The sequence below is a fragment of the Arctopsyche grandis genome, chromosome 6 (assembly GCF_051622035.1).
Source record: "Arctopsyche grandis isolate Sample6627 chromosome 6, ASM5162203v2, whole genome shotgun sequence".
Classification (NCBI taxonomy): domain Eukaryota; kingdom Metazoa; phylum Arthropoda; class Insecta; order Trichoptera; family Hydropsychidae; genus Arctopsyche; species Arctopsyche grandis.
Window position 1 is genome coordinate 8,707,727 of NC_135360.1, and position 23,471 is coordinate 8,731,197.

The following is a 23,471-nucleotide window of genomic DNA, read 5'->3' on the forward strand; positions in this document are numbered from 1 at the left end:
TGTACTAGCAGATTTACTAGTAAAGGGCCTCATGATGCCTGCAAGCCGCAGTTTGTTACACAATAATTTTTATACGCATAACTCTTTTAAAGATTTTTGAATTTGAATACAAAGTTTTGTGTTGAATTATAATTTAAAATATGTTTCGAAAAACTATAATGTAACAGCAGTTTGGTATTTCATTTTTATAATCAAAAGAGCATTAGCCTATGACCCGTAGACTGAATCGAAAATTTATGAAGAAATCGATAACGCGCTTTTATTTACATATTTTTAATATATGAATTGCTAAGTTTTGTAATTCTTCAGGCATACCAAACTGAATTCATTAGTAAATAAAATACTTTTACTTGTTGTTTTTATTACACATATAATACGGTTCGGTGATTACTGGTCACAAAGTCACTAAAATCTCTACAACGGAACATCTGGCAGCCGAAAAGTCCATCATACTAACGAGAATTTGAGTGCCAAATATTGTGTATTCGCGATTTTCATGGCAAAAATTGTCTTTGTGACCACCGCAATGTGACGAATAGTCCAATTACCATATAATACAACATACGTACATCCATTTGCGTATGTATTTTATTGTTCACATTTACAGTAAAGGGTATATTTAAAATAATAGAAGAAAAAAATGTGTATATAATATAACTAGTGTACATGAATTAATTTACATCTAGAGAGCATATTATAATATTAAGTAAGTAAATTGGCAATTTATATTATATATAATACAATTTTATTTCCAATTGTACGCCGCTGTCGCATACATACATCTATGTAGATTACTGAGAATGTGCATATAACATTCAACTGTGTATATGATTTTAGCACAAGTACTCTTGTATTCTATACGAAAACCTCTTTCGAATTTCGCAAACGCAAGAATGAAAAAGTCAGCTGATTTCTTGCGAGATGTAATCACTGTATTTTGCATGGTGACATTATCGCAAACAGTGTACGGACGTAAGTACATATACACAAAACTGTTAAAAATAAAAATACCTGTGGGTCCTTTTATATGAATGATAAAGTGAATGCTTATCTTGTTTGAGTAATAATTTAATCTGAAACAAATTTGCAGAAGAGGCATGCACTACTCCGTCGAATACTCCTGGAGTTTGCGTACTGGCTAATGCATGTCCATCAATATTTAAAATATTGATGAGCAGTATCAGAACACGTGAAGAGACGCAACTTTTACAAAGTTCCATTGTGAGTTGTCCACAAAGTGGCGATACAAAAGCGTGTTGCGAAAAACCCTCCAAGAGTTTGCGTAAGTTGTGATCTTTGCCTTGCTTAATTTTTACTCATTCATTCATTGCTTCTTTCAAGATTACGAAAAATACATTTAAACATTTTAAATTATCAATTTCAGCACCATATCTCGTCGTCTGCAAACGCAATGATCCACAAATTAACAAATGCATAGAGAATTCTATTAAAGAAATGGGAGTGCGTATGGCGATAGGTAATTCATTTTAAGTTTTGCCTAGTACATATATACGTATGTGTATGGAGGCAATATCATGCAACTAGAGAAAAATTATTAACCAAGTGTATAAGAAGCATTTCTAATGGTAAGAACACACTCAAAACTACAGCACGGCACACTTAGGTAGACTCCAGCTGTGATAAGCGTGTCTTCATGCCATTGGTAATTCGTACAATCTAAAGTTTCTCCTACATTTCTTAAAATATGGGAATCACTGTCAAGCCTATATTAATACAAGGATAAAATATCACCGAAAATAATCTAGGGCGTGAGTTTTGCAAAGGATCGTGACGGCATAGATTAAGCGTGCTAGCGTTTTTTTTATTGTATGTGCAAAACTATCAAAACAACCCCCACTCTGTGTGTCTGCACTTTAAATGTTGAAACTTGTTGCCTCCATGTACATACATACATATATACATAGCATTTGTAATTTATCTAAAGTTTGATCGAAAACCGATGCTTAAATTCTTAAACACCTTTTTACAGGTGATTCGGACAATGGTGTAAAACAAGTTGAACCGATATTTGTCTCAAGATTCATAGATGGGATTTACCTGCCAATGGAAAATATGGTTTTATATATGCAAAACGTGACATTTACTGGATTATCAAATTATCGAGTCAGCAATGCAAGGTACATATGTACATAGATAGTGCATTTAAATGTAGGTCAATTATATGTATATATATTTGTGCTTTAATTAAACCATATTTTCATTTTGCTCTAATTAAACCATATTGGTTTCAAACATAAATTGCACATATTATGTGATACGCTTCGCACATATGTACATAGATGTCTCTAAATAATATCGTGTAAAAATAATTTTTAATTTTAAATTCGCATCGTTTTAAAGCTTCATTTTTCATATCTTGACTATTGGAATAATAATAATAATAATAATAATCTTATATATAAAACCGAAACGGCGTCTGTAATTCGTTTGTGATTGACTGTTGTCAAAGTCGTTTCTGATTGGGTGGATTGGTCCACCCAATTGGTATTAATTAAAGACTCTCTAAAGTCGATGACCTAAAGCAGATTGTGTTTAGGTAATCTGTGTTTATACCTGAAGGGTATAGACATTTTGTTGTAATCACCGAGACTCTTCACAAGTGTGTTAGTATGGTTATTAGTGATTCTGTCATAGAATCTATTGGTTAGTTTGTTAGTAATGTCTGTAACAAACGGAATATTATATATGGCATGCAGTTTTTTCAAGTAAGTATATATGGGTGTATTATAAATTATTTTGTATTACTTGGAGCTTGGAAAGGTTAGTATTCGAGGCGTTATTCCATACAGGTGAAGCATAGGTTAATAATGGTAATATGAGCGCGCGATATAATTTTATTTTATTTTGAGTTGATAAAGAACTATGGCGATTAAATATTGGATATATTGAGGATATTCCCCGCATCACCTTGCATTTCGCTCCCTCAATGTGAATGTTACTCCTAAATATTTTATTACTGACTGCCATTTCAGACTTTCTCCAGAGGGGATTTTCAGATCTGAACTTGGCTTATGCTTTCTAACACTAATGAATATGGCGTCTGTTTTGGTTTGATTAATTTGAATTTTCCACTTAGTGAAGTGTTCAGTCATTATTTTAATTGTAAATTCAAGATTTTTAAGAATAGTGTCTGGTTTTTTGCTACTTGTGAAGCAAGCGGTATCATCTGCATATAGGGCTATGTCACAGTTTTTTGGAATAGGTATGTCATTTATATAAATGGAGAACAAGAGTGGGCCAAGCAAGCTCCCCTGCGGAATGCCAGCTGCGATTATTTTTGGAGACGATAATTAATTATTTACGCTAACCACTAGCTTTCTACGAGTTATGTACGATTTGATGATGAGAATTAGGTAGTTTGGTATTTCGTTAAGGAGTTTATGAATGAGTCCATCGTGCCAAACTGTGTCGAAAGCCTTTTTTATGTCGAGACATACCATTCCGGTACTTCTCTTCATATTAAAGTTCTTCGTCATGTGTTTAGTTAGTCTTGTTAGTTTTTGGGTCGTGGAATGTCCAGTGCGAAATCCAAATTGTTCATTTATTAATTTATTATTTACGACTTTAAGTAAACGAGTGTAGATTATTTTTTCTAGAATTTTTGAATGCGTGCAAAGTAAGCTAATGGGTCGATAATTGGCCGGGTTTTTTGGGCTTTTGTCTGCTTCTGGGGACACCGCTTCTGGGGACATCGGAAACTTCCAATAGTCCGTCAAATTTGTTTTTCTCCTGAATTTTAAATTCAGGAGCAATATCTTTCACGTTCTTTGCCGTTTTGTTTGGAAACCCCCACTCGGTATCCATCTCAGCGGTCTGAGAGCAGCCTGGTTGAGGAGCTTCAGATGTTGCCATCAGTTGGGTCTTCGCATGGTGCCGACATGTGTTCTTTTTGTGTTCGTTGTGTGAGAGGTGTTTGTTGCGTATGTTGAAAAGGTGTGGGTTTTTTTGACGGTATGACGTATCGCTGTATTATGACCGCTCGCACAGAGAGTACTTCTTCGATACGTCCGCTTGCACGGAGCGTCGAGAGACGAATGCATCTAAGGTATGGCCAGCAACATTGGATCTAGACTTAACGCCGTGATTCCTCAGTTATTAGCATTATACACTAACCACTGAACTATTTTGCTATTTTAACCGCTTAGACGCCCAGCCGACGCGCTGAGCGTATAATAGATACGGCTGTTTGCGCCTTAAGGCGCTTTGGGCAGCTAAGCGGTTAAAAGTAATAGACCTTGTATGTTTGTATTTAACATCATTGCCAGAGACATCAGTCGAAAATAAATGTTTTGAGGGTAAAAATATATTTCAGAAACAGGTGTGGAGATCAGCAACTGAGTAATTTACTTGTAATCACCAATAAACTTAGTTTTTTTCATACTTTCCCCTTTTATTTCTATATGTATGTATAAAGTCAAAAACTGGCCAACTTTTGTCGCCCCCCCTCCACCCATGTAAAAAGCTGAAATATTTATTGGCTTCAGACAACAATTCTAATTTCAAATTTTAGATTAATTGGAAACGAAAAGAAAATAATGTACGACGCATACTATGAACAATTACAAATAAAGAGTAAAATAAGACTCGAACGTCCAGGAATGCGTCGAATGCAGTTTGCGGGAATGATGTTAACCGGAGATATTGTCGGGAATTACAGTAAAATATTATACACTTATACTTATACAAAAAATATATAATATGTATTATATTTAATTTCAATGTCTTTCTTTTGATTTCAGGTGCAAATGCTAAATTTACATTAACTTACAAAATAATAAAAAGAGGTGACACGGAGTATATGGAATTCACTACAGTGAAAATAAATTTCGATATACATCAGAGTAACATTAAACTATACGTAATGAATTCTGAAGTATCCTTATCAGGTAATTCTTGTCAACAACAAAAATATTCAGGTGTTTTAGATAGTTTTCAAGTAGCGACCTCTTTAATAAAAATCAAATTTTACCCATGACCCCAACACATTCGAAAAAGGATTTTTTCAGTATAATATTGTTACTTCAATTTGAATTTGAAAATGTAAACAGTCAATATTTTATTAGAAACCCTATTTGGGACTGAGAATCCGTGTAATAATATATACCACTAGTGACATGGTGCACGCGTTCGTGCACGAGCACTGTATAATAAACAGTCACTTGACAGAATCCGCGCATGCGCATTGTCATACAGTGTGACCTGACATAATAGAATGTAAAATAATTCAAAAAAGCACCTTAAAATACTTAAACCCAAGAATGTCATAAAGACATTACAGAACATAATGAAAATATTTATTTCATGTTTTTCAGAAAACGATAATTATCTCGCGGCATTGACACCTGAAATAGAAAAATCATTTGCAAATACTTATCTGAACGCCGCAAATGAATTCATCTCGCAGTATACGTACAATCAACTGCTTCCAGAATCCTAAAATAAGCACATACACACACACATATGTACATAATTAGGTGTGATACTGAACGAATATTCAAAATTGTAATAAATATTTTAACTTATTTTTAATTCAATTAAAATGAACTTGATCACTAAGACATTATCCATATTATTGTAATATTCACAATGGCAAATACATGTACATACATATGTGTAATTTATTTACTTTTTTTTAAATAAAAAATAAAAGCTTGTTGATACTGTTTTATTTATACTAGAGAAATTTATACCGACATTTTAGATTAAATATGCATTTTTAAATTTTTGTTGACGAAATCTGACAATACTATATACATATATACGGTAAATGGACTATTTCGCACATTGCGATCGCGCACACAACAATCGTCGTGACCAAAATCGCGAATACGGAACATTTGGCAATGGCGATTACGTTTGAAGCTCTCGATGGATGAAATCTTCGGTTCGAGTTCGAAATCTTCTTCCGTGATCGAGATTTTAGTGACGTGTGCGAGATCACTTTGTGCGAAATAATCTACAAACCATATGTACATATATAGATACATTTTTTTCTTTCTTTTCTTCTTTGGTGCCATCTATCTTTCGGTCATGTACGGGAAATAATCTTCCAAGATTACGAATTGGTATTCCGAATCTCTCACATCCAGACTGCCAGTTCTTGAGGCTTTTTCTTCTTAAACGCCTGGAGAGTTGTGTTCAGTAAATGCAAGGATTCTATATTGGAGTGACGGTGCAGTCTCACATCTTACTGTTTGGATTTTCAGGTCTGCGTTTGTAATAAAGCAATATGCATTGGGATGATCCTCAGACACTGGTTTTGGCATCTTTGCACATATTCGATATTGGATGGCCTACTGCACCTCCACAGTTGTATGCCATACGTTTATACTGGCTTCATACTGGCCTGGTTTATTATTTTTTGCAGTACAGGTCCAATTTGGAGTGTATTTGTATTAGCCAGTACATCTCTTTCTGTTCGATTCGAATATGCTCTATTTTTTTTTTTTCTTTCTAAAGGCATCATGCTTCGATGTAAGCCTTGAGTTGAGGTGCAGGTCTAAAATGACTGAATTAGCTTGTGGAATTTGAAATCTATTGATGAAAGTCTGAAGTTTGATATAATTTGGTCGCAGCGTAAATGTGACTGCAAATGTGTTGATTTGAGCTCGATCAGTTTTATCTTCCAATCCTTGGTCTATTTTTTGATTCCGTTGAAGGCACGTTGCAAGCGTTCATTTTCTTCCACTTGCGACTCCCTCGCTGTCATAATCTTTGTGTCATCGGAAAATGTTCTAATGAATGTTTCTTTTCGTGTTGGTATGATAAGATAGGTTCCATTAGACTTTCCTCCGATACTCCTGTCTCTGTAAAAAGCCTCATCATAGGCAACTCTGAATTTGTGAACGGGTAGGCACAACTCGAGTCATTTGCAATAAGAAATACAGCTGGACAATATTTCTTGCCTTTTAACGATTGTTAAATTTTCATAATCACACGGTGCACTTGAACGATATTAGAGTGTTAATTCTTAAAGTTAAATTGGAAGTCGGGAATATCAATTGGCGGCTTGAGTCTTTTCAGTAGTAATATGTACATGCAATTACTCAATCCTAGATTGACAGCATTTCTTTGCAATCAAACGGAACATGCACAAAAAATTGTAATGATGTCTAACAATGTCTAAGATGTCTAACAGGTGTAAAATTACGAGTAAATGGAAATAAACCTCCCAAACTATGTCTTCATGGTGTTTAAATATCACATAAAAATGCTATCTGACATATATACATATTTAAATAATTTATTACAAATGACCTCTATTGATTCTGAAAAACAAGACAGGCCAATTTGAGAGAATATTTTTTATTATCTTAGTAAACGTCGCAAAATTTCATACATAAATATTTAGATAAGGAAAATAATTGTTTATTCAATATTACATATTTTATCAAATATACATAGAATATATTTATAAAAACATAACCCAGTGCAGTACACTGGTTTTCATTTGATGAAATTAAAGGGCCAATTTCATAAGAATTCTAAAAAAAAAATTGGGTACAAAAATAAACCAAAAAGAATTTTACAATTTTTAAAAGCACAATTTGAATTTCTGAATAAAAACTTATAGTGCATTGCTATGATTTAGGTGAATGCGTCACGATAATATCCAAAATTCTGATGTGATCGACCATGACTTTATCTATATATTTGAGGAATATAAGAAAGTCGCAAAACAAAATTCGATAATTAAACATACATAAACGTTCACACATACCGCTTACTCTGCTCTTTTTCCTATTATGCTTTAGATTAACATTAGAATAATATAATACTGTGATTACTAACCAAATTAAATTAAATTGTAAAATAGAAAATGATCATTAGATCAGTAGCTATTAAAATAGATATAAGATGTATTGTGAACATAATTTCGTAATAATAAAAAGCATTTAAAAATCAAAAAAAAAATACCGCTTACGAAAGCATTTTCGATACAAATTGAGCGCAAATATAGGGGAACTTACACAAAACAAAAGTTCTACTCTACGGTTGTCGGATTTTGTTCAAAATTTATTATTATACTCATTAAATATCAAGAAAATAAAAATAATTTAAAAGGTCGAAATAAAATAATGAAATATTGTTTTAAAACAAATACTATTTCTGGTTTACGAATTCTAACCAAAATCTTATGAGCTCTAAGTTAGTACACAAAGAATACATATATAAATTTTCAGCTTGATACGTTCAAGGGTGTGGACAGAATAGTGGTCACAACATTTTTGACCTTTCTAAGAGGAAAAAATCCCACTTCCGGTTCATTAAATTTGGTGATTTTCATCACATTAATACGCTTCATATTCATTCACATTAATATGTAAAATTTTCGTGAAGAGCGCACATTTTAAAAGGGTCGAAAAAAATAACGGAAGAAAAATTTAACAAGAGTAAACTGCCACTTTCAGTTGACGGATGCTTACCAAATTTTATACATAGCTTGGTATTAAACTTAAACTTCTATATATGAAAATTCAATTCAATAAATCAATAGGTTTTTGAGAAAAACATAAAAAAAACCTCGATTCTCTAGAGTAAAAGTACTACTTCCGCTTCAGATAAAAATATTCAAAAAATATTACGGTATAAAATTTATATTTCTATTACATATAAAAAAAATTCGGGCAGCGGTTTGAGAGATAATTGAATTCAAAAACTTAAAAAAAGGGAAGAACCATTTGCGGTCAACTTAAAAATTTACGTGTATATCGATAAGAATTTCAGTAACTGATACTATGTTTCAGTTCGATAGGACTAACGGTGTTCAAAAAATCCCCAAAATACACAGACACACACACATTTTTTCTAGATCATGAAAACGTGATCAGTGATTAATTCTGAGTTCGAATCAGTCAAAATCTCGAGTTTGAATTTTCGCATAATCACAAAACTTCATCCATGTATTGTTACATAGACAAAGTAAAAATGTAAAATAATGTAATTTAAATGTATTATTTCTGACTAACCGCCACTGATTTACACACATACTTATGTAAATAGATTACAGAGAAAAAAATGTATGTACATGCATACATATAGTCAACTATGAATTAGATTCCATCACCAGTGCTATTTCAATCTTAACGGAGTCATCTTTCAAATTTTGCATTGGTAAAAATGAAGAACTCAACTTATTTCTTGCTAGACATCGTCTTAGTTTTTTGCCTGGCGACATTATTACAAACAGTATACGGACGTGAGTATAAAAAAGCTTGAAAAATTGTTATAAAAATCAAAATTATTTCATTACACACGTCCTCGTTTATCTGAGCAGCAGAGTCTTATTTCAACGGAAATTCAAATTGCAGAACAGCCTTGCACCACTCAATCTTTTAGGCCTGGAGTTTGTGTACTGGCCAAAGCATGTCCACCCATAGTTAAAATATTGATGAGTAGCATGAGGACACGTGAAGAGACACAACTTTTACAACATTCTATTCGCAGTTGCACGCAAACTGGTAGCACAAAAGCGTGTTGCGAAAAACCGACCATGGACTTGCGTAAGTTAAAATCCTCATTTTATTGAAAAAAAAATCGATTTCAACTAGTGCTGTGTCTGTACATACTTATGTATACATACATACATAATATATGTATGTATGTATGGAGGTGTGACTCATATTTGATACTTTTTGTTAATATTGTTGATTTCAGCACCATATCTTAGGGTATGCAAACGCAACGACCCATATTTTGACACATGCATAGAGAATTGTATAATAGAAATGGGAAAACGCTTGGAAAAAGGTATTTATTCTATTTCAAGTTTTGGATAATACATTTATTTACATGGTGTAGTGAATCTGATGTGACCAACCTATGATTTTATCTGATTTATTTGAGGAACATTAGTAGTATAAAAAAAAAAAGGTCAATGAAACCTACATACACGTTCACACATACTGGCTATGAGAGCATTTTCGAATTGAACACAAGTGTAGGGAAACTTACACAAATTAAAATCCAATTTACACCACAATCATGAAAAGTAGAACAAGAGTAAACTGCCATTTCCGGCTGACTGATCTTCATTTAATTTTATATGTTGCTGGTATTACGCTTTTTAGCTTTTTTTTTTTTAAAAATCAAGATTTAGTTCAATATCCTGAAAGGTTTTAGAAGAAAAAAGTATCGATTCTCTTAAAAGTAAAAAAAAAACACTACATACTTCCGATTGAGGTAAAAATATTTAAAAAATTACTTTATATAACTTATTGTTCCTATTACATGTGAAACAATTTGAGTCCAATCCTTCAAGCGGTTTATGGGATAATTGTATCCAAAAAAATTTTAAAAACCTTACTGGGGAGATACCATTTTCGGTTAACCTAAAATTGAAAAAAAAATGAATTAACGATAAGTTTCAGTGTGATGGCCCTAACGGTATTCGAATTAAATCCAAAACACAGACTCACATTGTACTTACACACACACAAGTCATGTAAACGAAATCAGTGATCGATTCTGAGGTCAAATCAGTCAAAATTAACGCATGATCATAAAACTTCAACTATTGTTCCAACATACATACATTGCATACATACATATGTAGATGAAACAAAGTTATCCGAAGCATCTTTTAATGTTGAAACTTGTTAGTTGAAACTGAAAATTGTTGAAGATTACCAAACACTTTTTTACAGGTGATTCCGAGTTCGGTATAAAGGAACTTGAACCAATTTTCGTGGAAAACTTTCTAGATGGACTCTTCTTGCCAGGAAATTTGATTTTGTATTTACAAAACGCAACATTTACCGGATTATCAAAACAACGAATTAGCAATGCAAGGTGAATAGCGCATGTAAATATTTGTTTTACACTTAACATCACCGTTACGACTTTTAACGGTGATTTTTGGATTAAAAAATGAAAATAAATATGGATATTATGTATATCAGAAGCGTCGCTAGGCCCGTGCGGGGAGTGCGGTCTACACCGGGAGACACCTCATTGCAGTTTCTGTATATATACAGCTTTCTGTATATATACAGCTACCGCGAAATCCGTCTGCTGCTGCTATATACCTATGTATATGGCATCAAATATGAGCTATAATTGGCATTTTTTTCTAATTCTTGAGAAATCAGTATGTATGTACCTAAAGGTAAGATGATTAACTGATTCAGTCAGACGGAGACGCAATCCAGAAACATCGTGTGAACTTAGCTTCACTCTCGTAAATCATAATAATTAACAAATATTAATAATTAATAAAAAATATTTTTTTATGTGGCACCACCCCTAGCGACGCCACTGATTATTTCATATATTCATGAATATTTTGACTAAGATGTACCTGGTATTTAATAAAGAAATAAAAAACACACATGTTACCTTTCAAATTTTAGGTTCAGTGAAAGCGAGAAGAAAATTACTTATGATGCAAACCATGATCATTTATTCATAAATAGTAGTATAAGCGTGGACCTGCCAGGAAATAGATTCTCAGTTTTTCCGTTTTTCAGGGGAAATATTTTCGGGGACTACAGTAAGATGCACATTCATGATGTACATATGTACATACATTGTGCATATGTGTACATATATGTATAATAAATATACACATGCACATTTGCTTATATAGACTTCGATGTTTTTTCTGTTGATTTCAGGTGCAAATTCTAAATTTACATTAATTTATAAATTAATCAGAAGAGGTGGAACCGAGTATATGGAGTTCACTTCAGTGGATATAAAATTAAATTTACGACAGAATAGCATAAGATTTTACACGAGTGGAGGGGATTCATACTTAGGTGAGTTTTGTCGACATTAAAAAAACGTATGCAATAATATAGTGAAATATTTGGAAACAAAATCAAAAATATTATAATTAAAACGTTCCTTCACTCGATTTTAAACACTCCAATATAAACGTAAACTTTTGATTTGATTTAGCATAGAAGTACAAATAAATGATTGATGAGAAATTTTCGAAATACTTTTCAGGAAACGACGATCAATATCTTGGGGCGTTGGCACCTCAGATAGAAAAATCATTTGAGAACACCTATTTCGACGCTGCTAATGAATTTGTCTCCCAATATACATATAATCAATTGTTTCCAGAATTCTAAAACAAGACACACAATTATATATAAATATGTAGATAATTAAGTGTAATGACTAAAGAATGTTATAAGTTGTTATTAATAAAAATATAATGTATGTGTATAACTTTTTTTAATTGAATTATAATGAACAATGTATGCTTTCATTTATTTTTTATTAAATTTATTTGAATATTTAACGATAGCCAATCGAAAACGAATTACTTATACACTAGCAACGGTCTTGATTATATATGTATATATTTATTTATATAAGATTACTTCCGACTGCATACCACTTGAAAATATATGTAAGTGAGGTGCATACAAATATTTCATAAATAGAAAATAAAACCACTTTAAAACGAACGATTGCATTGTTTATTTATTTATTATTACTATTGATATTGTAACGTGGGAACATGGGAGAGAGTATCCACTGTCTAAGTGTATTTGTCGATGAACAATAGAAACCCCGGATTAGGCTAACGGGACTGAGTAAGTGAGTTTTCACTGAACAAGGCGAGTGCGGGTAGACCTACATATGTATGTACCTATACCGGTGCTACTCAAACTTTTTCAGTCGGTGGACCAGCATATATTTTTCAGTAATTCTCACGGACCAGCATCATATTTTTAAATAAAAAAGTTATATATGAATATGAGTGAAAATTTGTTCATATAACAAATAAAAATAGTATTAAATATATGTAAGGAGTAAAATTTATTTTGTTGAATTCAAAGAAGTACAATATCTATATATCATATATGTACTTAGACAAAGATGAAAAATGAAAATGAAAAAAAAAACTAATGAGACATGAGCTTGTTTGTTATTAGATAACTTATCCAGTCGTGGTTTTATCGAACACAATTAATTCCACACATAATGAATCATGAATATTTACGATATTTTGTCTTTATTAAACTAATGGTTGAGAAACCAGTCTCGTAAAGGTAAGAGAGTTTCAGTGCATATTCTTAAATATCTGGGAAGAATTCTGCTTTCAATTTGATCTAAAAGGACGCAAGTGAAGCTCATTCACCTCCTGAATCGTTGAATAAATGCTGTGAAGCGACTTTGGCCTTTCATATGGATCAAAAAACCACCATGCGCAACAATACATATTAAACATAAAAGTAAAAATAACAACTAATGACTGCTGTGACCTGATTATTCTTCGGGCAGTGGATGGATTCGTTTCCCACAAAAAATGGTTCACTAAATATTGCTAATTTCTTAGAAAAACCATTATTTTTTGTTCTCTCCTCTCTTGCTTTGAACACTAATGGAGCAATCTATTGTTATTTTAAAAAGCATCCGCAAATCGCCACCGTTTAGTCATCTAATTCAAATAAACGGGTCTGAGCAAGTGTCCCCAACCTTTATACATATAAGGGGGGCCGGAAAAAAAATATATTATTGGAATTCAGTCTGAAAAAATTTGCAAATGTATAATAATTTTGCAATATGGAATTTATATGTAATTTAAATTGTAGAATTTGGAAACAGCTTAAGTTGGAAAAGATGTTCTGTATCATAGGGAATCCGTAAAAAATAGTATAAATATTATTTTTAAAAATATTTAAGCAATATATGTATGTATTTACCACATTTGAATTCCAACCATGAATCTTTAAATTCCAAATTACAAAGTTGACGATAGTTGAATTATTAATGCATAATCAGTGGGAAAACCCGCATTTTAATCAAATGGTGAAAGAGGTCGCGTATACATATCTAAAAAGCTATCATATTTTAAGAATATTTCCTGATTGCGAATGTATTTATATTTTTGCAGAGATCATTATACATTTATTTAATTATCATGGGAAAATCCTCGTATTATCTTTATGTATCATAAGAATAAAATATAAATGTATTTACCACAAATGCTAACAAAAAACCCAGTACATTGCAGTGGCTTAATTCGATGAAATTGAAGGGTGAACTTTATTCAAGTTCTCAAAAATAAAAATAAATTACGTACAAAAATCAGCCCAAAACCATTTTTGTTATATTTAAATATACAATTTTTAAATGTACAAGGTACAATTTAAATGTAGAGATATTTTAAATGTGACATATTTTCGGACAGTATGTGGTGACAAGTCAGTCGGTGGGGAAAAATCGTGTGGTTACAACATTTTTGGCTTTTCTAAGAAATAAAAATCCCTCCTTTTTTTCAATTGAAAAAATCTATGGGGCTTTATCTTAGTTTATCATAAAAGAATTTAATATAGTAGAATAAATAGAGTTTAAATCAGTATCAACCAGTGCTTCCAATCCCTGAAGGTTACTTCTGCACAGGGATTGCGGTGCTGGGAATTTCCGATCCCGGGATCCCGGTGCTAGCACCGGGAAATCAAATGTATAAGAAAAAATAGTTCAATTGCATGTTTTCATATTTCAAAAACGTTCAATAGCATTTTTCAAACTCTCCCGATGTTTCACGCAAAAAAGACTCCCATATTGGCGTACTAATTTTGTGAGTATGGCTACATTCTTTCAATTTTCGACTCGCATCCATAAATTTCTATTCTAAATAGTAATGGTTTGCTATTGATCGTGCTATAGGCGTGCAGCGAATTCTTTGGGATAAACGAACCTCAAGTGAGTGGGATTTTTTTCTGATTTTGACTTCGAAGTTATCGATGCAATCCTGAAGTGTTTTTACACTGGTATAATAATTTTACAATACCAGGAGTATATATATGTATATACCAGTGACGATCGTTCGTGTCGAGAAGAAGTGGGGTAGCGGGGAAGTGGGAGGGGGGGTGTGGAGCATCTGAAATGTGCTTGATATTGAGCACCTGACTTGGAACGGGTGACGTCAGCGTCAGATGCGCTTCGCGGGAGCTTACACACATACAAACATCCACGAAGACGCACACAAACATTCATTCATCATTTCGAACGGGTGAACGTGTGTGGGTTCGGCGAGCGTGTAATGTGCGCGCTCAACATTTTACTATTAATTACTTTTAATATGTTCGCGCGGAAATGCAACGCGACAAGCAAAACTTGGAAAGCTTTAAAGTCTTATGAAAATATTCTTTTATTGCACATGTCATTCCATATGGAATATGGAATTTATTCTTCTGTTGAATACCCAACCTGCTCTGGTTTTCCACAGGGTTCTAATCTCGGCCCCTTACTATTCATTTTATTTGTTAATGATATTAGGGAAATATTCCACAACTGCAACTTCTTATTATATGCAGTAATCTAAAACTTTTTAGGTGCGTTGAATCTTCTTCCGATGCTCTACTGCTACAGAGCGATTTAGATTCACTCGTTATTTGGTCACACTCAAATTGTCTTCCGATAAGCGTTGACAAGTGTCACATTGTCTCTTTTTCCAGATCTCGATCATCAATTGAATTTGGTTACAATATTGATGGCTCTATTCTTGCCCGTCACACACATATCAAGGATTTGGGAATCACTTTTTCAAATATCTGGAATTTTAACTCTCATATCCAAAATGTGTGCAATAGGGCTACAAAAACTTTAGGCTTCGTCATCAGAAACTCACGCGCCTTTAATAGCACCAGAGTGACGCGTTTACTGTATACTACATTGGTGCGCAGTTTGCTTAAATCTGGCTCGGCCATATGGAGTCCTAATCATTTAAGGTACACGCTAATGTTAGAGAGGGTGCAAAGAAAATTTCTTCGCTATCTCTACATGAGAGAGTTTGGGCGCTATCCCTACTTATTTCCCAGTAAGTTTATCATGGGCTCCTTGGGGTTTGACTCCTTAGCTTCATGTAGAAACAATCATCTTGGTAAGCTTTTTCTAAAAATTCTAAGGGGTGAATGTCATCTTCCTGAAGTTCTGTGTAATCTTAAACTTAGAATACCTGAGAAACTGAGAGAATCTCGCTCCAGAACTCTATTCCTGCCTATTCGGGTCAGAACTAATGTGCTTGATGACTCACCCCTTTCAATAGCCATTCGACTATTAAACCTGATTTCTGGGAGCCTTGATGTTTTTACTTCATGATACAGTTCTGTCAGGCAGCATATTTTAAATGACTTCTAGCTTCATACATATTTACACATGTGGTTTTCATTTTGTAATTTTATTATTTAGCATAATGTGTATGTATGTTGGTTTTATCTTTATTTATATATGTATGCTATTTTTATTTTTTATATATATATATATATATATATATATATATATATATATATATATATATATATATATATATATATATATATATATATATATATATATATATATATATATATATATATATATATATATATATATATATATATATATATATATGAGTAATTTATCTTTATTTATGTGTATTTATGTGTTTATGTGTATATGCATGTATAATGTTTGTATGTTTATGGATGTATATAATGTATGTGTATGTGTATATGTATATGTGTATATATGTATATGTGAATATATATATATATATATATATATATATATATATATATATATATATATATATATATATATATATATATATATATATATATATATATATATATGTGTGTAGGTGTATATGTATGTATATGTATATATGTGTATTTAATTTATAGTTCGTCGCCGTACACGGTTGCAATCGGTCGATGTCCGTTATCGCCTTATCGCGTTCGATATATTACATTTATAAACTTTATAAATATATAATAATTATAATATAATATAATAAGTGAATACACAACAAGAAAATCAAACTGTTACCGGCGCGGCGCAGTTTTGCACCCGTTCTGAAAAATGAACACAGATAATCCAGTGCCACTGGCGCAGCAGTACGATCCGTATGATCAACTTACACATCTATGCCAACAATATGAAATCAGATGCAAACAATATGAGATAACTATAACCGATTTAAAGAAAAGAATTGAAATAATGGAAAAAAAATCCAGGCCTTTTACATCTATTCTAAATAGGAGCAAAAGTCTTGACAATATGAATAAAGACTACCACACGGATGAAGAAGAACTTGAAAATGAACTTAGCCAAAATGCAGAGAAAAGAAGTAAAAAAAGAAAAATAGATAAAGTATTATCTTCCCCGCAAAATAACCTGAAAGAAACACAAAAACAGCAAACCAATAAACCTAACAAACAACCACTTCCACCGCCTATTTATGTGAGCAATGTTATTGACTTCAATAAGTTTAGAGCTCATCTATTATCAACAACAGAAACACCACCCATTCAATGTCAATTTAAATTAATTTCAAATAATAGTATCAAAATCACTACACAAACCGAAGAAGATTATCGCAAAATCAAAAAAACACTAAATGATTTAAAACAACGTGAATGTAAAGACAACGAAAACCCCCTTCACAATCTAGAGTACCACACCTATCAACTCAAGAATGAAAGGTGCTATAGAGTGGTTGTTAGAGGTTTACCGCCATCAACAGACGTTAATGAAATAAAAGATTCTTTCAAAGATAAAGGATACGAAGTGGCCAATGTGGCAAATATTATGAAGAAATTTACAACCGATGGTGAAAGACAAATAAAACATTTCCCACTATTTTTTGTAGACCTGGTGCCAAAAGAAAACTGTAAAGAAGTATATGGTATTAAAGAACTTCTACATTGCAGAGTAACAATTGAACCACCAATGAAAGTAAAAGACATCCCTCAGTGTACAAACTGTCAACAACTTGGGCATACAAAAAATTTTTGCAATCGACAACCTAAATGCGTCAAATGTGCCGCAGACCATCACACAACAAAATGCAACAAGCAGAAAAATGTTCCCCCAACTTGTGCCCTGTGTGGCCAGCAAGGACATCCAGCTAGCTACAGGGGGTGTGAGGTCTATAAAAAAAAGATAAAAGCATCACAACCCAAAAAGGTAACAGTAACACAACGCGTACAACAAAATCAAATTGAAGTTGTTGATAAACAAACAACTGTGGACAAAACATATAGTGAAGCAGCTAAGTCCCAAGCAGACAAAAGCAAACAAGATATCGGGCAGGAAAATAAATCAACTGAACCTACCATCGGTGGCATGATGCAGTTGCTATGTGACTTTCAAACTGAAATAAAACACCAACTCAACTGGCTCATAACCAGAGTGGAAAAAATTGAAAATCAGTGCAAATCACCAAGTAAACATAATAAAAATGACAGATAATTCCCTACGCATATTAACATGGAATGCAAACGGACTCAATCAGAGAGTCCATGAACTTGAAGTGTTTCTAAAGACAAACAACATCGATCTAGCACTAATATCAGAAACACACTTTTCACAAAGAAGTTACATAAAGATAAACGGATACTCGGCTTATTGGACAACACATCCTAGTGAACGAGCTCGCGGTGGTACTGCTATTTTAATCAAAAAAAATATCCAGCACTTCGAACAAAAAGATATCAGAGAACCATTCATGCAAGCTACTATCATCACAATTAAATATGGCAATGCTGACTTAAATATTGCTGCAGCATATTGTCCTCCAAAGCATACCATCACAAAATACCAATTTATAAACATCTTTAATTCCCTTGGGCCAAGATTTATTATTGGAGGAGACTACAACGTTAAACATACAGCTTGGGGATCACGACTTATAACTCCTGGTAAAGGAAACAACCTTCTATACGCGATTCAGAGCTCCTCGTGCGAGTATCATTCCTCACAAAAACCAACCTTCTGGCCGACCGACAGTAAAAAGGTACCAGATTTAATTGACTTTTTTATATCCAAAGGAATAGCCCCAAACCACATTGAGGTCGAAGGAATAGAGGACCTTACTTCTGATCACACACCAGTGCTAATGACACTGAGCACACTGGTAATTAAAAGAATAAGGAGACAGAACCTGACAAATAAACGCACTAACTGGGATATGTTCAGGAAAAAACTAGACCAATCAATAAATTTAATAGTGAAACTTAAAACTATAGAAGATCTCGAACTACACACTCAAAATTTTATTGACTATGTACGAGAGGCTGCGAAAGAAGCTACACCTGTACCAAAAGAAAAACCAGACCAAATCATTAATTACCCCATGGAAATTAGACAATTGATTAAAGAAAGATGTAGAACAAGACGAATATGGCATAGAACCAGAAATATTGCAGACAAAAGAGAATTTAACCACATAAGTAACAAAGTTAACCGACTTATTAAAGAGCACAAACAAAATTGTTTTGAAAAATATTTGGAAGGTTTGGGCCCTGCAGCTGATAAAAATCATTCACTATGGAAAGCAACTAGGAAATTCAAACGACCAATTCTACAAATACCACCTCTGAAAAATGCACAAGGAGAGTGGATAAGAAGCAACAAAGAAAAAGCTGAGCTGTTTGCACAACACTTAGAGACAGTATTCCAACCACACAATATTCAATCTGATGCTGATTATACACCAATGTATCAACCACAGCAACTAATCAAAACTGTCACCCCTATGGAAGTAGCTAAAGAAATAGATGACAACATAAATCCTAAAAAGGCACCTGGAATTGACGAAATCTCACCGGGACTATTCAAGGAACTTTCGAAAAAGGCTATTATCATGCTAACATACTTATACAATGCATGTTTCCGGCTCAAGCATGTGCCAGAGTGCTTCAAAACTGCTCAAATCATAATGTTGAAGAAACCAGAAAAGTCACCCGAACAAGTAACATCATACAGACCAATATCCTTGTTGCCTGCGATCTCTAAGCTATTCGAAAAACTATTATTAAAAAGACTCAAGCCCTTAATCGATGTTCCCGACTTCCAATTTGGATTTAGGTCGAAACATTCTACCATCGATCAAGTGCACCGTGTTATTTCAAAAATAGAGCAATCGCTAGAGGAAAAAAAGTATTGTCCGGCTGTATTTCTTGATGTCTCACAGGCCTTCGACAGGGTATGGCACGAAGGACTTATCCACAAAATCAGCAAGTCATTACCTGGAAATTATGTCAAATTACTGGAATCATACTTATCCGGACGCAAATTCAGAGTTGCTCATGAGGAGGCATTCTCTAACTTTTTCACAGCCTCTGCAGGAGTACCACAGGGAAGCGTAATAGGGCCTATACTGTACCTGATATACACTGCTGACATCCCGACAAGCGAAGAGACATTCATTGGAACATTTGCAGATGACACAGTCATTATGTCATCGAGCGAGTCACAGGAGGAAGCATTTGAACGCCTGCAGCGTGCACTGGACAAGATCAGCAAATGGACCAAGGACTGGAAAATGAAACTCAACGAGCTAAAATCAATGCAGGTCACATTTGCACTGCGACGAAATAGTGTCAGCACTCAGACTTTCATAAACGGAATCCAAGTTCCACAAGCTTTGTCAGCTAAATATTTAGGACTGCATCTTGACTCAAGGCTTACGTGGAGGCATCACATTAAAAAAAAAATAGAACAGATTCGAATTAAACAAAGAGAAATGCATTGGCTAATAGGAAGACACTCCAAATTAGACCTACAATGCAAAAAACTGATATACCAGGCAATCGTGAAGCCAATATGGACATATGGCATACAACTGTGGGGATGCAGTAAGCCATCCAATATCGAAAAAATGCAAAGATGTCAAAACCAGTTTTTGAGGATTATCACCGATGCATATCGCTTCGTCACAAATGAAGAGATCCACAAGGACCTTAAAATCAAAAAAGTAAAAGAAGTCATCCGAGAATGCGCCGGGAGGCACGAGTTGAGACTGCACCGTCACCCTAACATAGAAGCGCTGCAGCTATTGGACACAACTCACCAGCAGAGGCGTTTAAAGCGAAAAAAGCCTCACGAATTGGTGTTCTGAATGTGAGAGATTCAGAAGCCCAATTCACAATTTTGGGGACGGAGTGATGATTCCGTAGTGCCCGTACATGATCTGAAGAGCAACGATATCGCTGGTGATGATTTATCGGGAATCGATAATATGGCACCAAAAAAAAAAAAAAAAAAAAATAAAAAAAAAAAAAAAAAAAAAAAAAAATATGTATGTATGTATGTGTATTTGTGTATACGTGTAAGTATTTGTGTATATATGGATGGTGTACATATATGTTTATATAATTGTCTTTGGCCAGGAAGGTGCATTGGGTTTACCTGTTAGGCCTTCTTGGTGTAAATTAAATAAAAAATAAAATAAATAAATAAAATATGATTCGATTATTTGATGGACTATAGTTGTTTTTACGTATTACTTGAAAATAAATGTGATATAAAATAATCATTATATGTATTTAAAATATATATTTTTTTTCTGTGAACTTGTATTGTTTATTTCTCAATTTTATTTATTTATTTATTTGGAAAATTTACAGTTTATTAAGTTACATAGATTGATAGTAAAAAAACATAATTATGTTAAGTAAACCATTAATAATTTTCACATATAGGTAAAAAAAAGAAAAGCTCAAACATTTAAAATAAGAAACAAAAATGATAATAGAGTAAGATAGTTAGAGAAAACAAAAAGAAAAAAAATAGAAATAGCAGTATAATAAAAATATCAAAATAATAAGAATAATAATATGATAAAAATTATGAAATAATAAAAATAATATAATATATAACAAAAAACAAAAAGACAAAATAAATACATCAAAATAAAAATTCATAATCACAATCGTAAATTTTCAATAAAATTAATCATCGAAAAACAAATTTGCAATAATCACTCTAGCTTGTATAGCATTAATATTAAATAAGTCAAACATAGAAATTGTTAAAATTAGTGTGTTGACGGTGGAGCTTGCACGCCAGATGAATGAGCTTCTTCCATAATTAGAAAAAGTATTAGGTATGTAAAGGAGCTCATTACATCTAGTCATTCTATTTGGCACACGCAATGATAGTCTGCTCAATAATTGAGGACAGTCGATCGAGCCGTTAAGGATGTTCAAAATTGTTGAGATGTCAGCTATCTCCCTTCTTTTGACAAGTGGAAGTAGATGCTGACACCTACAAGCATCTTCATAGGAAGTATAGGATAATCCAAAACGGCTACTGATGTACCTCAAGAATCTCTTCTGAATGCGCTCCAATCTGTCTCTTGCACCAGAGTACTCTGGGTTCCAAACTTGGCTATATATAATTGGCTATAAAGTTATTTCTTACGTGAATAATAATAATAAATAAATAATATTATCCATATGTGCTGATTAATAAGAGAGTGGTCAAACTCAAAATCATAGATAAATTTTATATCTTTATATCATAATTATAATTAGTTTTTGGGGTTTTGTGCATATTTGCAAAAATTCAATTCAATTCAATTCAGGAAATTTTTATCTTCGAAGATTTTATATTAATTTATTATATTTTTTCTAGTCAAATAAAAGAAGTATAAAAAACGAAATTCGATAATGCGCACACATGCATACATACATACTATCAGCGCATTTTCGATACAAGTTTAAGCGCTAATTTAGTTAAACTTACACAAGACAAAAGTTCTACTTCCGGTTGTCGGATTTTTACTTTATCTACTATGTACATAGTAACAATAGATGAAGTTTTGTGATTTAATATTTAAAATCACTATAAATATTAGCAAAAAATATCAAAAAGGTAGAAATAATTTAGAAGGTAAAAATAAAATATTGTCCAGTGGTGTGAAAAGTGTAAGAGGAAAAAATCCCACTTTCGGTTTATTACATTTAATGATTTCTATTTATTTTCATCACATTAATATTATACAAGGATTATACTTGAATTTTCTTGGTATTGTCGAATTTCCGAGCGATCAACTTACGGTATACCTATGTAAAGTTTTGCCAACTTTAAACCTTTTACCAAATATTTATTGCAAAACTGTACCGTTTAATATTCAGATAGGATATGACGTTCATATGTATGTTTATTTAATTTTAAAATAGTGTTTTAATTTAATTATATTGAATACGTAATAGTGTATACATATCTCACACAGATGTCACTTACATAAAAGAGGCAATTACAAATATTAAAAATTAAAACTCAAATTGAAAACTAGTTTTTTGAAGATATAGTGATCAATAAATTGTCACACATTATTGATCACTCTTTTTAGCAAAATTTTGGAATCTCATTGTATTTAGGGTGTCCTTATTTATCTAGTAAAATTTAGTTTTCATTTTAAGTATTAACTTCAATATATTAAATTTTTAATTCAGTGTTCGATAACCTATGGCTCCGTAGCCGCATGCGGCTCTTATCATAAACATTTGTACGTATGAATTATGTATATTACTTTATGAAAGCAAGTAAATACGAGTGTTAAAATTCCATTACTATTACAATGTTTTATTATTAATTTCAAGTCATATTTCATATCCATTGTAATTCAAATGCGAGACGGCCGATAAAATCCAAAAATTAATTTTATGTACATACATAAGAACGCCACGCCACACCTTCGGTTAATCTTTTTTCAG

General features: G+C 32.7%; 2 protein-coding genes across 2 annotated transcripts; both read left to right on the forward strand.

Annotated features, from left to right (window-relative positions):
* Positions 1 to 772: 772 nt before the first annotated feature.
* On the forward strand, positions 773 to 5,688 carry LOC143913157 (uncharacterized). The gene is made up of 7 exons (XM_077432794.1): positions 773 to 972; positions 1,091 to 1,282; positions 1,385 to 1,477; positions 1,991 to 2,138; positions 4,532 to 4,677; positions 4,761 to 4,907; positions 5,334 to 5,688. Exons 1-7 carry the CDS (start codon positions 828 to 830, stop codon positions 5,456 to 5,458), a joined length of 996 nt encoding a protein of 331 aa, XP_077288920.1. The 5' UTR covers positions 773 to 827; the 3' UTR covers positions 5,459 to 5,688.
* A 3,339-nt stretch (positions 5,689 to 9,027) lies between these two features.
* Positions 9,028 to 12,441, forward strand: LOC143913919 (uncharacterized). The gene is made up of 7 exons (XM_077433976.1): positions 9,028 to 9,220; positions 9,333 to 9,524; positions 9,679 to 9,771; positions 10,668 to 10,812; positions 11,373 to 11,512; positions 11,637 to 11,780; positions 11,974 to 12,441. The coding sequence occupies exons 1-7, from the start codon at positions 9,142 to 9,144 to the stop codon at positions 12,099 to 12,101; spliced, it is 921 nt and encodes a 306-aa protein (XP_077290102.1). The 5' UTR covers positions 9,028 to 9,141; the 3' UTR covers positions 12,102 to 12,441.
* The last annotated feature ends 11,030 nt before the right edge of the window (positions 12,442 to 23,471 follow it).

Coding starts and splice junctions, on each gene's coding strand:
- LOC143913157 (XM_077432794.1), top strand. CDS start 828: ATGATTTTAGCACAAGTACTCTTGTATTCTATACGAAAACCTCTTTCG. Junction 1,478..1,990: donor GGGAGTGCGTATGGCGATAG/GTAATTCATTTT, acceptor ACCTTTTTACAG/GTGATTCGGACAATGGTGTA. Junction 2,139..4,531: donor TATCGAGTCAGCAATGCAAG/GTACATATGTAC, acceptor TTCAAATTTTAG/ATTAATTGGAAACGAAAAGA.
- LOC143913919 (XM_077433976.1), top strand. CDS start 9,142: ATGAAGAACTCAACTTATTTCTTGCTAGACATCGTCTTAGTTTTTTGC. Junction 9,525..9,678: donor AAAACCGACCATGGACTTGC/GTAAGTTAAAAT, acceptor TGTTGATTTCAG/CACCATATCTTAGGGTATGC. Junction 11,781..11,973: donor TGGAGGGGATTCATACTTAG/GTGAGTTTTGTC, acceptor AATACTTTTCAG/GAAACGACGATCAATATCTT.